The 15,499-nt window shown below is 38.8% G+C and overlaps 2 protein-coding genes across 2 annotated transcripts; one reads left to right on the top strand and one right to left on the bottom strand.

Annotated features, from left to right (window-relative positions):
* Positions 1-79: 79 nt before the first annotated feature.
* Positions 80-1,036, top strand: MONOS_2584 (uncharacterized protein). The gene is made up of 4 exons (XM_067872511.1): positions 80-134; positions 204-298; positions 380-601; positions 666-1,036. The coding sequence occupies exons 1-4, from the start codon at positions 112-114 to the stop codon at positions 734-736; spliced, it is 411 nt and encodes a 136-aa protein (XP_067727803.1). The 5' UTR covers positions 80-111; the 3' UTR covers positions 737-1,036.
* On the bottom strand, positions 930-15,499 carry MONOS_2585 (putative 1-phosphatidylinositol-3-phosphate 5-kinase; the record flags this gene model as incomplete). Its single annotated transcript, XM_067872512.1, has 2 exons — positions 930-1,321; positions 1,496-15,499. 2 exons carry the CDS (start codon positions 15,497-15,499, stop codon positions 1,166-1,168), a joined length of 14,160 nt encoding a protein of 4,719 aa, XP_067727802.1. The 3' UTR covers positions 930-1,165.

The raw sequence follows: 15,499 nt of genomic DNA, 5'->3' as shown, positions 1-15,499 counted from the left end.
AATTAATATTCTGTCAAAAATATCGTTAAACATTTTTTGCATATTTGAAGTTGGTTAAATCAATAACTGAACATAAAATTGGTAAAGTTGATCGGATTGAGATTTGTCACCATGGATTTTTCTGACGATCAACGGTTTGTTACTGCTGTTTAAAAAGACTATTTGTGTATCTTTAATTTTATTTTTGCTTGATACGGGATTAGACTTCCAATGTACGATCATACTGAATACCAAAAGCAAGATAATTTTTGGCATTCCACTGCTTTTTCTCTTGGTACAAATTGTAAATCTGTTGGAAGTGTGAATAATATAGTATTTGAAAAAACTTAATGTTATCGTTTGATGTGATCTTTTTTGAATTACAAATTTTTTCGTTTAGCATTGGGATGCATTTGCCCAATGTGCCAACTTATGGAAAATAGAAAAAGATTTCATAAAGAGCCATCTGTAACGTTCGGTAATTGTTTTACATCAATGTTCTTTTCTATGTGCTGTGAATTTGTAATGCACAAAAGTATTGCTGAACGATTCCACATTCCAATCAGCACAGTTGGTACATTCTGCATGAGCTGGTTTTGTGGGCCTTGTTTAATTTGGCAGGGTTTGATTTCTTTTAAATTAAAAAATTGTATTATTTTTGATTTCAAATCAATAACTGCTCTCAGATGCACATGAACTGAAAGAAAGAGAAGAAGGAGTTACTATCCCAACTTTCCAGGGAGACTTATCAATTTGATTTTATTTTTTACAATTATTGAACATAAGCAGAGTGTTCTTTTCATCTTTATTCCAATCTTCTGCGTTCTTTGTGTTCTAATTCGCATTTCATTTAATTCTTTTCATTTCATTGTTTTTTGCTGACTTACTGTTTTCTGAAATTTATTCTTTTTTGAAGCAATGGCAAGAGTTGCCTTATAAAATTTCGATTCTTTGCGTTTGTTACTCTCATTTTAATTTTTTATTATTTTTGAAGAAAACATTAACAAACACAAAATTTTGAATAATAGACAAACTGTCAACATAAAAAGGAACCAAATAATTCACATTTTCTGAAAATGCAAGACCCTATCTATCAAATAAAATTATAAACTAATAAATGAATATAGCTCTCAAAGCAGTTTCATGTTTGCATTGAAAACACCTGCTTGCTTGTATCATATCATTTTCAAAAATTGGGAAGTACGACAGATGCAAATTTGGATGGTATAGACGTAAAATAATTGCGAACAGAGATGAGAAATCGCTCGCAATACTCGCTTGGCTTGACGATTGTAGGCGCTACCGATCCTTGCCCCAGTATGCCACTTTTCTTTACCATTGACTATATACATTTATTATATCAATACAAAGTATCAGAAAATGAAAATCATGGTTTAATCAATAAAATGAAATGCATATAATTAATTTTTATTTAAATTATTCAAAATATACATTTTAATTGCAAAATAAAAGTATTTTTTTGATAAGCAAGATCAATATTTAGTCCAATACAAACCTCTAACTGCTTTTCAAAATCAAACTGCCGAATATAATCTATTATTCCACAGCATAGCGTGTTTGTGTGTGAGTCAACGCCTACGAGAAGCGAATAATCCACAACTTTAATTGATTCCAAGAAGTGTGCATCTCTCTCCACCGACACAATCATTTTGTTCCAGTTTCGATCTTCCAACGCCAGCTTTTGACTGAACATGCGCTCGATGTAGTTTGAGTCGAGAAGAACAGATCCTTCTCCGCCGCCATCCTTCACATAGCGCGATCGCACTGATCCTTTCAAGTCAAATGCCTGCGTAATCTCCTTGTCGTAGAACAGATTCTGCATTATCACAAAATGTTGCATCGACTTCCGACCCAGCGCCGCAGATGCACGCCGATCAATTGTCACAATGCCAAAGAAGGGCATCAACAATGATGGCTCTCCGTCAAAGTACGTTTCGGAGTAATGCTCGAAGTACTCTGCGGCTGTGCCCAGCACCTGCTTCATCTCCTTTGTCCCGATCTTCTTCATGATAAACTGCTCGTCCATAGTCTTGAAGAATTCTGCCCCAGACTTCCCGCCTTTCGCATGCATCGGCTTGCACTGAAGCATCGATTGAATAAATTTCCTGTTTCCGATGACGCGCGAGCGGAGTGCGTAGAACTGGAGTGCATAATGCAGAGTGCATACAACTGTTAGTGTGTCATCCTCGATTGTGTAGATGAAGTCATCTCGATCACGGAACATCAAACACTTCTGCTGCAGCTTTGCCGTAGAGAGGATAGGATCAGTCAAAGCAAAGGGATAAGTGATCTCTTGTGGAACAAGTGCTGTATTAGTACTGATTGAAGTTGGAGCTGCATAGCGAGGGTGATGGGAATTGGATGAAGAAATAGGAGTTGATAAAGAAGAATAAGATAAGGATGCAGAAGCAGACATAAGAGAGGGAGAAACACTTTGCATTGGAGAGATCGAATGACGAGAAAGCGAAGAAGACTGAGAAAAATAAGGAGATGGACTTGGAGATGGATGAAGGGTTGGAGAGGGAAATGGGGAGGGAGAAGGTAATGTCTGGACAGAAAATTTTGGGGTTGTTGCGATTGCCAATGATTTTGCAGGCAGCGGCGACGGAACACGAGAAATGGAGGAATTACGTAATACGTACGAGTTCATGTTCTGTGAAGAACGAACTATTTGAGAAACTAAGCTTTTATCCAAAGAAGTCATTTTTTGAGATTGTGCTTGAGATGATTGGAAATCTGAGAAAATGCCTGATGCTTTAGAAGATTGAGATATGATCGGAGATTCACTTGAACTTGAACCTGTTTTTAGTGTTTCATTTTCTTTAGCAAGAATTGTAGGAGATGTTTGAGTTTGATGTTGAGTAGCTAACTGAGCTTGATTAATACCCTGATTTTGAAGATTTAAAGTTGATGCTGAAGGATTTGCTGATTTCGTTTCATCATCTGCTTTTTCGGCAGGTAAGTTCTTTTGATGGTTTACTCTGTCATCAGAACCTGCAATTGCAGAGTAGCTTGCTGAGGAATTGGAAATTAGTGGTGGATTTCCTAATGAAGAAGGATAAGCTTGTGAAACTCCTGTCATGCTTCGAGGCTGCATAAACGCAGATGGAGGAATGCAGTCATTATCGTTCTCATCAAACTCCGAGAAGCTGATGCATTCCTGCGCTCGGTGGACGATGTGGTTGTGGTGTTCGTTTGTAAGCAGCACATATGCAATGAATGATGTTGTCTCGTTTTCATTCACAAGAATCTGTTCTCCAAATCTTCCCTGATGCAAGAATGGATGAAGGACAGGAAGGCTTGGAGAGATGCAACTGTTTTCTTGCTGTTTTTGGCTGGCTGTTTGTTGAACAAATGAAGTTGACGATACTGAAGATTGGGCATTAAAAGAGTTTGGTGTTTGACTTGATAATTGTGTATTCAATTGTGATCCGAAATTTATTTGAGATTGAAAGTATGGAGAAACAGGTAAATTAAAAGGATATGTTGCTAAATTGAATTCTGTTGCATTCATGCGGTTTTCGTTGTATAGTGAGCTTTGTATTATTTGAGGGGATTGCTTAACATTTGAAAGTGTCATGAAATTGTTCGGACTTTGATTTGAAGAAGATGGATCAGAAGCAGGCGGTGATTGGATCGACAAGACAGAAGAATGTGCAGTTGTCATATAAAAATTGTATCTTGGGAACAACCATTGGCGAATGGAAAATGCAGATTCGTTACTGTTATGATGCAAATGATGCTGATATCGTAATGGAGTTGATGAGTTGCTTGCATATATATTTTGCTGAGTCATGCTTGAACTGTTTGTATTTGTGCGATACGTCAGTTGTGCTTGTGGAAGAGGCAGTGCAAGCGGAGGAACAAGATGACTCCTATGCATTGATTGTGGAGAACTTCCAGAAAAAGAAGATGGTGGATTATCATCTAATGGAAGTGCATTCACTGTTGAAGGGTTCGACTGTGAAGAGGCACCAACTGGAGAAAGACGACTGTCAGCAGAACGAGGAGTAATCGCATTCTTTTGAGATGTTTGACTTGAAGTAGTTGAATTACTGCGGGATAGATTAGATGCTGAATCACTCTGAGAAGAGGAAGTTAGCAGCGGAGTTGCATGGGCAACAGTCTCTTGAGGAATACCACAAGATGAGGCTGCCAAAGATGCTCCGGATAAATGAGCATTTGAAGGAGATGTTGCAACACTTGCAAGAGAAGGAGATGCTTCCGAAAGAGCAGATTTATTGTCCTCCTCAGATTTCATCTCAAACAACACATTTCCTGCATTCTGTTCATTCCTAACTGGAAGCGCAGGTAAAAGCTGATCAGAACGATGCTGAAGATAAGTATCCGAACTGTCAATTCTCGGAGTTTTTCCTGATGATGCCAATGTTAACTCTGCATCGTTAAACACATTTTTGCTGATTGCTTTGGGGTGCTCTTTTATTTCCTTGTTTATCAATCTACGAGTTTCGTTCATATTGAGAATCATGTTGCTCACCATAATCTCTTCAAAAGTTGGTAGAAGCTTCCTTTCTACATCCTTTTCGTACTGTGAAAATGAAAGCAATGTTTGATCGAGACCCAACCTCAGAATCTGGAACGACTTTGCTGCAGCAGATGCCATGTGGCTCATTGAAGAAAGTTCGTTTGACTCTTTATGCGAACGAAGGTTGCGTTTGCCTTTCTTTTCTGTTTTTCTTGACAATTTTGTATGATGATGACGGTGATGAACTCCTTTCTTTGGAGTTGTTTCCCGAAGAGCGGATGCATCTGCGTGAGCTTCACCGAATGATTTTGAAGAAAAAGAACCTTTTTGGCGAGAATGAATTGAACCCACTCTGGACTCAGGTGCAGCAAAAGAATCGTTTGCAATATTTTTTTCTGTTTCAGTTTTTGCATTTATAGTTGGTGTTGTAGCTGGAGATAAGCCAGTTTGGCATTGCAACGAAGGCACAGGAGAAAGTGCGGAAGAAAGAAAATGCGTGGAAGACGGTGAACTTGAAGTATTTTGTTCAGCTTGTATATTTGAAGAAAGAAGTGAAACTCCTTCAGAAGCAACTGTTGACTGAGAAAGAGTTCCGGAAATTTTTGTATTGTTTTCTAATGATAAAGGCGGTTCAACTTGTTGTGAACATGAATCTAATACAGCTTCCTTTGATTCATCTGACTGTCCTTCTTTTATTTGAGGCGATAGTTGCTTCATCTCTGAAAATTGAGTCGTTGTTTGTTGTGAGTCTCCACAAAATGGAATAAGAGGGGCTGGTTGAACAGCATCATTTGAAATTTGAGGAATGATTGATGGCGTTAATGAAGAAGCTGATGGTGATGGAAGTACACTTGTTGTTTGACCGTCTGAAATTCTTACTTGTGCAATTGAACTTGCACCAGTTAAAGATCGGTGAAGACTGAGCGAATGTGCAAGGCTGCGGTGGTTACTCTTGACACTGCCATGCAAATGATGTTGATATTTGTGATGGTGACAGTGATGCCTATTATGCGAATGGGCTGATATATTGTCTTTTCCAGTTCTGCTGTGATGTTGTTTATGAGACCTTCGGATTGAATGCTCCTTTTGTTTGTCTGCTTGCGCGAGTAGTTTTTCATTTGCGTGCATCTGCTCAAGCATGTCAATCAACGAAGCATCTTGAAGCGTTTCCATATAACTGTCTTTACTGTCATTTTTGCCGTGTGTAATGCTTGTAAGCCTTTTCTTTATTGCTGAGCGGAAAAAATGCCTACGAGAAGAACTTGATGCAGATTGCTCATTCGCATCTTCTTGCTCTTCCTCATTTTCATTTTCCTCCTCCTCTTCTTCTTCCTCGCCGCTTTCAGACTGTCTTACTGGTATATCAGAGAGGATCTGCAGTGCATTGTATGCGGCAAGATGAGAAGATGTTATCTTTAGCTGTGAATCAAGTGGATGACTTGTTGAGCTTGATTCACTGCTCGAGGACGAGAGATCGCCATCATCAGACGAGTCATTTGATGAGAAACTGGACGAACAAGATGAAGAAAATGAGCCTGTACGAGAAAATTCAGAGGATGAACTTAACGAAGAAGAGTAGGATGAAGAATGGTTCGAGTCGCTATCTTCTCTGCGAGATGATGAACGACTTGAACAAGATCGAGAAAATGAGGATGCCCTTGAGCTTCTTGAGCTTCTTGAGCTTCTTGAGCTTCTTGAGCTTCTTGTTCTTGAACTTATTGAAGCATTTGATGTGTCAGATCCGTCCTGTGGTGATTGATCCGAAGTGTCTTTAATGCTTCCGTTTGCACATTGAAATTGGGTTTTATCGTTTGAAAAAGACTGCTCTTTTGGAGAATTGATTTCACCACTGTCAAATTGTCGAAGAGGCGACGTTTTTTCATTTGAAGAAAACGACTGTTTTCTTGCAATTAAATTCTGAGTTGGTGGAGCATTTTGAGAAGCTGAAGTGCAGGAGAATGATGATTGTTGTGTGGAAATATTGCTTACATCGTTTGATGAAGATATAGACGATGAACCAACATTAGGTGTTGTAGCAACCATAGTGGGTGATTGAGAAGAAAGTGTAATTGGAGTTGCACAGGTTGCTGTTAATGCAGAATAATCGGATATTACAGGAGTTGATTCATTTGATGAAGATGATGAGGGTAATGGAAGTGAAAAGCAAGCATTTGAAAATGAACCAGGATATGGCGATGTGGCATCCATAGAAGTTGGTAGCGTTGTGCATGAGCTTTTGTTTTTAACATTTGTTTCGATGTTTTGTTTATGAATTTGTTGATTCTTCAGCTCCGGTTTGCTATTTTCGTTTTCCTCATGGTGGCTATTTTCAAGTTCACCAAACTTAAGTGGAACACCATCTGAACCATCTGAAAGAAATGTTCGATCGTTCTGAAAATTGCTTGATTTTTGATAAATCGAAGAAGCTTCAATAAATTGTTCAGTACTCTTCACTTCACTTTCGTTATTGCTTAGCATACATCCGCATGTGGCTGAGCATGCTGTTTGGGGAGAGTTGGCTTCTTTTGATGAACTGCTACACTCTCCGTGATGTTGATGCGTCCCGGGTGCACTTAAATGCTTATGAGCTGAATGATGCGGATGATCAAGGCGCAGGTGATGCTTGTGTTTAGATTGATGTTGTCGATGATGTTCAGAATGTGGTTTGTCTTTTGTAACCTCTTTCTTTTCTGCGCATTCTTTTTCATTATTCATTGTTGATGCCGAAAAGCTTTTTTCTGTTTTTTTCTTTTTTGATGTTGAAGATTGTTTTGATTTTTCTTTGTTTTGCTTTGACTTTTGACTGGAAGATTCTTTCTGTTGTTGCAGCTTTTTCTGTTGTTGGCTTTTCAAAATGGCAGGAACTATCTTGAAGTACATCGTTCTTAATGTATTCAATCGTTCTTTCCACGTCATGAACAACATCACAAGAGAACATTTTATAAAGGATATAGCATAAAAATTTATCAAAGTGCTTTTCCATCCACTTGAAAATTGAGAGTTGTAATTATCACTCCTATGTTGACTATCTTTATGTGAATAAATATGTAATAGATGCTCTGGAAGTATCTTTCTTCGCTCTTGCATATACAAAGGCTCCTGTTCAATTCGAGAAAAGAACGATGAGAAGTTTTGTTGACAAGAGTTTTCAACGCCGAAAGATATTTCAGCATTTGTGTAGCTAGTAAGCTGATAAGCTTCCTTGTGGAAGTAGCAATCATTAATGTACGTTCTAATATATAATTCTTCTTCGTCCAGAAGATTAAGCAATGAAGTTGCGCAGACTCCAATTTCACCTGGAACCATACGAGTTCCGCATAAACGCGACCGAATGGTGTGGAAAAGAAGATTACAGCAATGCCAAACTGCAGAGTGCTGGATCTCAAAGCGCTTCCATTCTGTCTCCAAGTTCCATGGCATTGAAACGGGTGGGATTATCAATGCAGATGGCAAGAAAATTGAAGGTTCAAAGATGACAATGTAGTCGCGAAGAGCAAAGCACTGAGCCACATTCAGGAACGATAGGTGGTCGCAACACTGTGCCTGTGTGGCAGGAGATAAACTTGTTGAGGTTGTATCATTACTCGCATAATGAGCTGTAAATGAACTTTGCTCTGTTTTCCCTGTATTTGTGGCACTTTGTATCGAACGAGGCGATAAAGGAGCCGAAACTGGAGTTGAATGCCCAAACGTCGAAATATGAGGAGTTACTTGTATTTGGTCAGGAAACATTGAAGAAGCTATGTTGGCTGATCCCGAAACTGATGGAGAATTAGAAGTCATAGCCTTTCGCTGTGTATCAAAAATCGACAAATTTGCTTCTTTGTCTTTTGCAGAAGCATCTTCTACGTTTTGTCTTGTCATTTTTTTATTATCTATAATTGATGCTGAGTTGACTGTTTGATGATCAAAATTAGATAAATGCGAATTCAGTGTTTGGTTATATTCCTTTATCTGATGACTCTGCCATAAATCACAACCAATGCGCATCTGACTGTGAGATTCAAATTCTTCTCGTATGTGCTTTGCTTTCAAAATCTCCTTTTCTTCTTGCTTACTTGATGAAGCATTTCCGCTGCGAAGATGATCTTCGTCGCACGGTGAGTTATTTCCATTTTGATTCAGCGATGTTTTTTCATCGCTCAGACAAGTAATCTGTTCTTTCGTTCCACAGTTCTTTTTTGCGCGTTTTCTCAACAAATTCTTATACGTATTTGAAAATGTCTCTTTTGAGCATTCACAGAAGGGCAGTTCAATCCAGCGCCATTCATAATTGTGTATATCTCGATACCCTTCTCCACAAAATGTTATTGGAGGTGAGATTAAAGATGTTGCCGCAACAGAATAAAACGAAAGAATTGATGGTGCAAACTTCTGTGAAATTGAAGGAAAAGACAATCTGGGCGTAGAAGAAATCAATCGAGTTTTAGACGGAGAAGAAAATGATGCTGGAGATATAGAAGTGGATGTTGCAACTGGAGAATTAGCGTGACTAATTGTAGAAAGATACGACTTTTTTGGTTTGTTAAATGAAATGTCCGCTTCGCTCAAAAATGAAGAAAGTGGATCATTTGATACAAGCGGAATGGTCTGAAGATTTGTTGATGAAGAATGTTGGGATATCGAAGAGTGTGCAGAAGATTCTGTGGTTGTAGCAAAAGTACCAAAAGAAACATGGGGCTTGTCTTCTTGTGAAAAAAGTGAAGTATTTTTCTCTTTTTGTGCTGGTTCAACTTTGTTATCTGGTTCTATAGCTTCTGTTTTTTCCGAAGGGAATGATAAAGGACTGCTTTGTTTGGTATCTTCAGTTCGAAGGAATGAAATTGAAGAAGAGTTAGTCGGCTGTTTGTGAGAAAATATTTCAGAAGTATTTGTAGCTTTACTCTTTTGTAAACCATCTGCGAAATAAGGCTTTGCACTTGAATTTGTTGAATAACTCATTCTTGCATCTGAATCCTGTGAATATTCTATTTGAATTGATGCAGAATGACTCTTGTTGCGCAATGAATCTGCGGAAAACGGAACATGAGTATCACAGAAATTGAATGGGATAGTCCTGCACTGTCCAAGATGCATCGCAAGATCAAGAAAGCGTGCAAGTGGCATTGAAAGAACCTCTTCAGAAACAACTGCACGAGGAGATAGCTGTTTGCGGCAGTAACGACATCTGTTCCATGTTGTAATGTGCTCGGTGCCAATCCTTTCTGTGTTAGAACCAAAAGCATTTTTGATTCTACTTTTATCTCTTTCCCTATCTCCATAACTACCTAAATCTGCACCACTTCCTCCAGAAGTAGATATTGTCGATGAAACTGGAGATGAGAGAAGAGACGAAAACGAGACAAGAGAAGATGACGTCGAAGAAGAAGTGGACGAGGCAGAAACTGCCCTTTGGACGGTTGATGCTGGTTCGACAAAAGCGTCTATTTTGAATCCGAGCACTTCAAATGTGTCCAAATGATCAAGTTTACTATTCCCGCACTTTAAGCATGTTGGGTGAGAATGCAAACGAGTTAGGAGATAATGTCCCAATGTGTGTACAGCGGGAGCATGCAACAAATGCAAGTTCAGCCTCTGGGAACGGGTGCAAAACGAGCGAGTGGATAAAATTCGAGATGAGTACACAACCGTAAAGGATTGAGAACTCTGAAGATCAATGGAAAACGAAGAAAGAGGAGGAAGAGAGATATGGTCCAGAGGATTTTTATACTGTCGGAATATTGATGCTGATGAAGGAGAAGATGGTGAGTCTTCAGAAGACATTGATGTAACTTGTGACAATATTTGTTTGTTTGCAGCAGTTGTTTCAGAAAGTGTTTCGTTCTCCTTTGTTTCAATAACAGTTTGTTGACTACTCCCACTTTCATCTTTTGATAATTCTTTTGGATCTGAAACCAAAGGCGACACTTCTTTTACAAATGAATTCTGAAAGAAGCGCTCTGCAAATGTCTGCTCTGATGGAGCTGTCTTATTTCCAGTTGGTGACAAAGGTGGCTTCTTTTTCACTGAATTGGTAAATAATGAATGTTTCGTCTTCTTTCTGCGCTTTTGGTTATAAAACGGAAGCTGAACTGGGAAAGGAGTGGGAGATATTAATGCAACATTAACCGAGTTCAAAAGAGTGTTGGTGCCACATGTGGATGAAAAGGAATTGCCATCGTCAGAATGCGACAATAATTTTGCTGGACCGCAGCAACAAGGAAAAGAAACAGAGAAAAAAAGAAGAGGAAATGTGAATTTCGGAGTCAGCGAAACATACAAAGGAAAATGTTTACTGATTTGAGAAAGTGAAGCTTTCAGAAGTTTTGATTGATTTTTAGGGGATAAAAGCGATAAAACAGCGAATAAAGAAGAAAATGAAGAAGGAAATACTGTATCATGACCGGGTGTAAATGAAGAAGCAGGGGAAGGATGCAAGAATGATGCATTGAGATGTGGAGAAGATCCTTCAAAAGATGATTCGTTTACCAATTCAAGCGCAAATGATTGCAACTGTTGTGAATGATTCCATGTTTCCACCATCCTTTGAATAACCAACGGTCGAAACTGGTCCATGATCATTTCTGCTCTTTTTCTTGGATGCTGATAAACTGAAGAGTCAGAATCCGAAGTCCTATTATGGTTTTCAGAGCTCTTCTCTTTATTTTGAATAGGTACACTTTCATGTGCTTCTTCACTCTTGATGGAAGCCGATTCTTTATTTATTCCAATAAAACGTGGGTCAAATAAAGCATATGTGTTGAACACCTTATTCTCAATTTGATTACAATTCGAGCATTCTTTCCCAGCATTTGCTTCCTTTTTAAAAAGACTGAGGAGCAATTTTCGATCCGTTTCGATTTCAGAAACAGTTCGTGTGTTTCTTGGGAGATGAGGTTTACTTGTTCCTGACAATATTGAGGAGAATGAAACATGCACATTTTCCATCCAGCGGGGAAGAGGAAAAGGAGCAAAATAAGAAATCTTGTTTCTTTTTTTATCAACCGACCCACAATCTGCCTTTTGTTGTGTTGTGGATGAAGAATTTTCTGAACAGGTTTCCAAAACACTCCTCCTTTCTACATTTTGATAAGAAACATTTTCCCCAAATAAACTAGTATTTGGATCTGCCCTCAGCATTAATCTCAAATGAAATATTAGAACAGCCACATTAAACTGCTGAGCTGGCGATAAAGTGTTGAGAGTAAAATCAAAGCTATCAGATGCAAAGAAATCGAGATCAAATGGAGTTTTAGAAGATGAAGAATTTGGAAAGTATTTATTGAAAGGGAAAAATGAAGTTGAATTTAAAAAAGATAGCGAAGATTTAAAATCTGAAGAAGCATAAGAAGAAGACGTTGTCTTGTTCTCATTATCGTGTTCAGCAATCTGCTCACCTTGTGAAGAACAAGATTGAGGATGAAGGGTATCATCTGTCTGTTTCAACGAATATCTCTGAGAGAAAGTGCGGCAGATGTTTATCTGGTTTTCTTCCAAAAATTGTCTCATGGTCTTTTTGGAATCGGATGATGTTTCAGTTTCCGGAAGAGCTTGTTCGAGAGATTGGAGCAAAACAACAAACTGATAAAGACGATAAAAGGCATCAACACGATCTGAAGCTGTGTTCTGAATGGAGACAAACAAAGGACGCTCTGTTGAATTATTGTTGGAAGAAATTAATGGAAAAGAATATGGAAATTTTTCTGTTGAAATATGGGGGAATTGAGGATTTAATGATGAAAAGATTTTTGAGCTGTTATCAAAATAATTAAAAGTTCCTTTATTGTGACTATCACAAGATGCTGCATTAGTGTTGTCTCCTTGTTTATTTCCAACCAGATTCAAAACAGGAACTCCTGACAGACGAAGCCGATCAAGTTGAGACTGTTCAGTGAAGAGAGATGACGGATGAAGAAACGACATCATCCAATAGTTTATGTCTGCAAGCATGGTGCGTAAGCATGAAAGTAAGAAACGAGCTATTTTCACTGCCACTCTCAGCACACGCTGAGGTGCTCCACGAAAAACGATTGTTGTTGTGACTGGGAATGAACGAGTGCGAAGGAAAATATACGAATATGGCTGTTTACTGTAAGAAAGGCATTTTGGTTCTGACTCAGCAGTAGACAATTTTTTATTGTTTTCTTCTCCATTTTTGTCAAGCATTGTTTGGATCGGAGCTGATTTATTGTCTGTTTGATTGATTGGAAATGGTGATGATGCCTCAGGCATCTGAGATTCTCCTGTATGCGAGCTTCCTTTTGGTGAATAAATGGATCTTTCTTTCAATGGTTGGCATTGTTCAGTTGATAATGCAGATGAATCTAAAGAAGTGGGTGATGATAAATGATAGTGGTTTGCTTGGAATTGTTGATTTGACAAACAAGTTGTGGTAGAATTAGTTTTTTCGGTTAAAATATTGATAGGATTGCAACATTTGTTTGAACTTTCTGAGATTGGATCCTGAGTTGTTTGGAAAGTGTTTTTGTTTTCTATTTCATTTGTTTCTGTAGTACTTGATGGCAGACTCACATAATGAGAATTATCAGCATATGTTTGGAGGTGTCCAGCATTTTCATTCAATAAACATTTCTCGGAAGGTGCTTGAAAAATTGATGAATTCATCAACGGAAGTTCGGTTGAAGTTGCTGTTAATGCGAGTACAGGTAGTGGGTGAATGATGTTATATGAAGGTAAAATGTTTTGTTCAGATGCATTGCTTTCGGATTCATCATCGTCGAGGTCGAGTTGTTTCTGTGGAGCCATCGCCTCCAATTCGTTCCCTTCCTGTTTGTCGTGTAACTCTTTGCTCCTCATTTTTTCTTTTTCTTTCTCTCGTTCTTTTTCTTTATCTCTCTCTTTATCTCGTTCCTTTCCTATTTTTGTCTTTTCATCAAGACCTTTTCTCCCTTTTATCATCTCGTCTGTTGTAAAGCATTCATCACCATCCTCTTCGTCACTTTCCTCCTCTTCTTCGTTTCCAATTTTTTCGTTTTGTTTCTGTTCTGATTCTTTGCTTCCAACGCTCCATTGTTCCTTTTCTTCATCTTCTGCCTTTTTCAGTTCATTATTCATATCTGCCTCCTCTTCTTTCTCTTTCTCAACTGAAATGCAAGCCCATTCGTCACATATGCCTATTGCCTGTTCGTTCATTTCTCTCAAAGAGCCAGCGACTGAAGCTTGCAATGAATGTGCTGCTAATTGGAGGCGCTTTGATGGAACTGATACCACAGCCGCAACGCCACGTGAAACAAAAGCCCGTAAGAGTGAATGAGAGATCACAGAAGAGGATAAAATCAATGATGGATTCAGTCTCATAACCTTTGTGAGGAGGCTCACATTATATGATGATTCGTGTTTAATATAATTTTCTAAATCTACAAACGAGTTCAATTGAGTTGATTGAGTTCCTGGGGCATAAAGTGTATGTTGGTTTGCTTTGTTTGCAGGATAAGGCGCAGCTGATGATAAGGAATGAGGTAAAGATGATGGCAGATGAATGTCTTGTCCAGGCTTCAAATTCATTGTAGGTGTTGAATGTGCCAAAGGAATTTGACTAGATGGAAATTGAGCGTCGTTTGCATTTCCAATCATTTTTGAAGAGTTTGTTTCAACCTCCTCTGGAATTAGTGGAAACGAAATAAACAGCACTCGAGCATCTGCCCCATTTCGTTTCATTCCGTCGTGAGCCACAGATCCTCGAAACAGAACGCCATCAAACAAAAATGAGTCCTTAAACGGAACAACTCCGCCAGGCAACGATCGGATAAGCACCCGCCGCCTTTGCTGCTTGTGTTGAGATGCGTGGTGGCTGAACAGAGGGGAAGTGTATGGAACAGATGTTGCATTCGTCAAATCGTAGAATGGAAGCGCAGAAAGGTGACTGGATGATGATGATTGTTGATTTTGTCCTGTTGACTGGTTTTCTTGTGCTTTAAAAGTGATTGATTTGCAATTGCTTGTTCCTTGCTTTTGAGTGTTATTTGAGCTCTTTACCTCATCACTCAATTTTTCATGTGAATTTTTCTTTGTTTCAATTAATTCGACTCCTCGTTGTCCCTTTTCCGCAGAAAGTGCTTCTCCGAGTGCCTGAGCCATCAAAGGAGCCCAAAAAGAAGGGAGCCCAGCAAAAGGGAGCACAGACTTTGCCAATGTCGCAAAGTTGTCCTCAGCTATCATCTCAAACAGCCGTCTGCGGAACAAATGTGGATTGATCGAGTCAACAGCAGCAGCTCGATGAAGAAATGAGACCCACCAGCGCGGAAGAGCATATGACAAGCAACGTAGTTTTTCTTCTTCCAGAAATTTGTCTGCCTGTGAAGATTTAAATGTGGACATATGATTGTTCATTGCGCCAATTGATGATTGTTGTGAATTCACATGTGAAACAACACGTTGCAGAAGAAATGGAGCGTATCGAAATGAATCTACTGAAGAATTTTTGTGCAAAACTTCTTGAGAGTTTAATGAAGGAAGAGAAGCTGTTTGAAAACGTGATGAGCTTAAGTTACATTTTGATTGATTTCTCTCTTCAATTTCAGTATTGAAATATGTGGTATTTGTTGTTTTGTTCAACAAATCAACAGATTTTTCCTTGATATTTGCGGTTCTACTATCCTCTGTGTTGGTGTTTGACCAGGCTCCACCATAATTTCCGAATACTGCATCTATTGAATGAAGAAGAAAGGAGAAAGCGAACTTCCTTTCCAGCTCGTCCTCTTTCGCTGCAACTTCTTCGGAAATTTTAGCTGCATGCAACGCTTTAAGTGTGCTTTTCAACTTTTCAGGTTGAAGAGATGGTAGAAAGCCGTGCTCTGTATCCGCACTAAAGTTTAGGTGATGATGTGACCGAGATGTTTTGACGTGCCGTGTGCTCGATGAAAATAAAAGTTTATTGTCATTTTCAAAAGATATCTCGTTCCTTGATTCAACGGTTGATGAGAAAAGTTTGGGCAATGGCAAAGACTGTGCCTGCAAACAAGTGTTTGTTTCAGTTGATGCTTTGTGCTTTGGCACACGATCAGAATGGGGCAT

The sequence above is a fragment of the Monocercomonoides exilis genome, assembly GCF_001643675.1.
Source record: "Monocercomonoides exilis strain PA203 chromosome Unknown scaffold21-1407046, whole genome shotgun sequence".
NCBI lineage: Eukaryota > Preaxostyla > Oxymonadida > Polymastigidae > Monocercomonoides > Monocercomonoides exilis.
The sequence above is the reverse complement of the archived record's forward strand: the minus strand, read 5'-3'. Positions and strand labels throughout refer to the sequence as shown.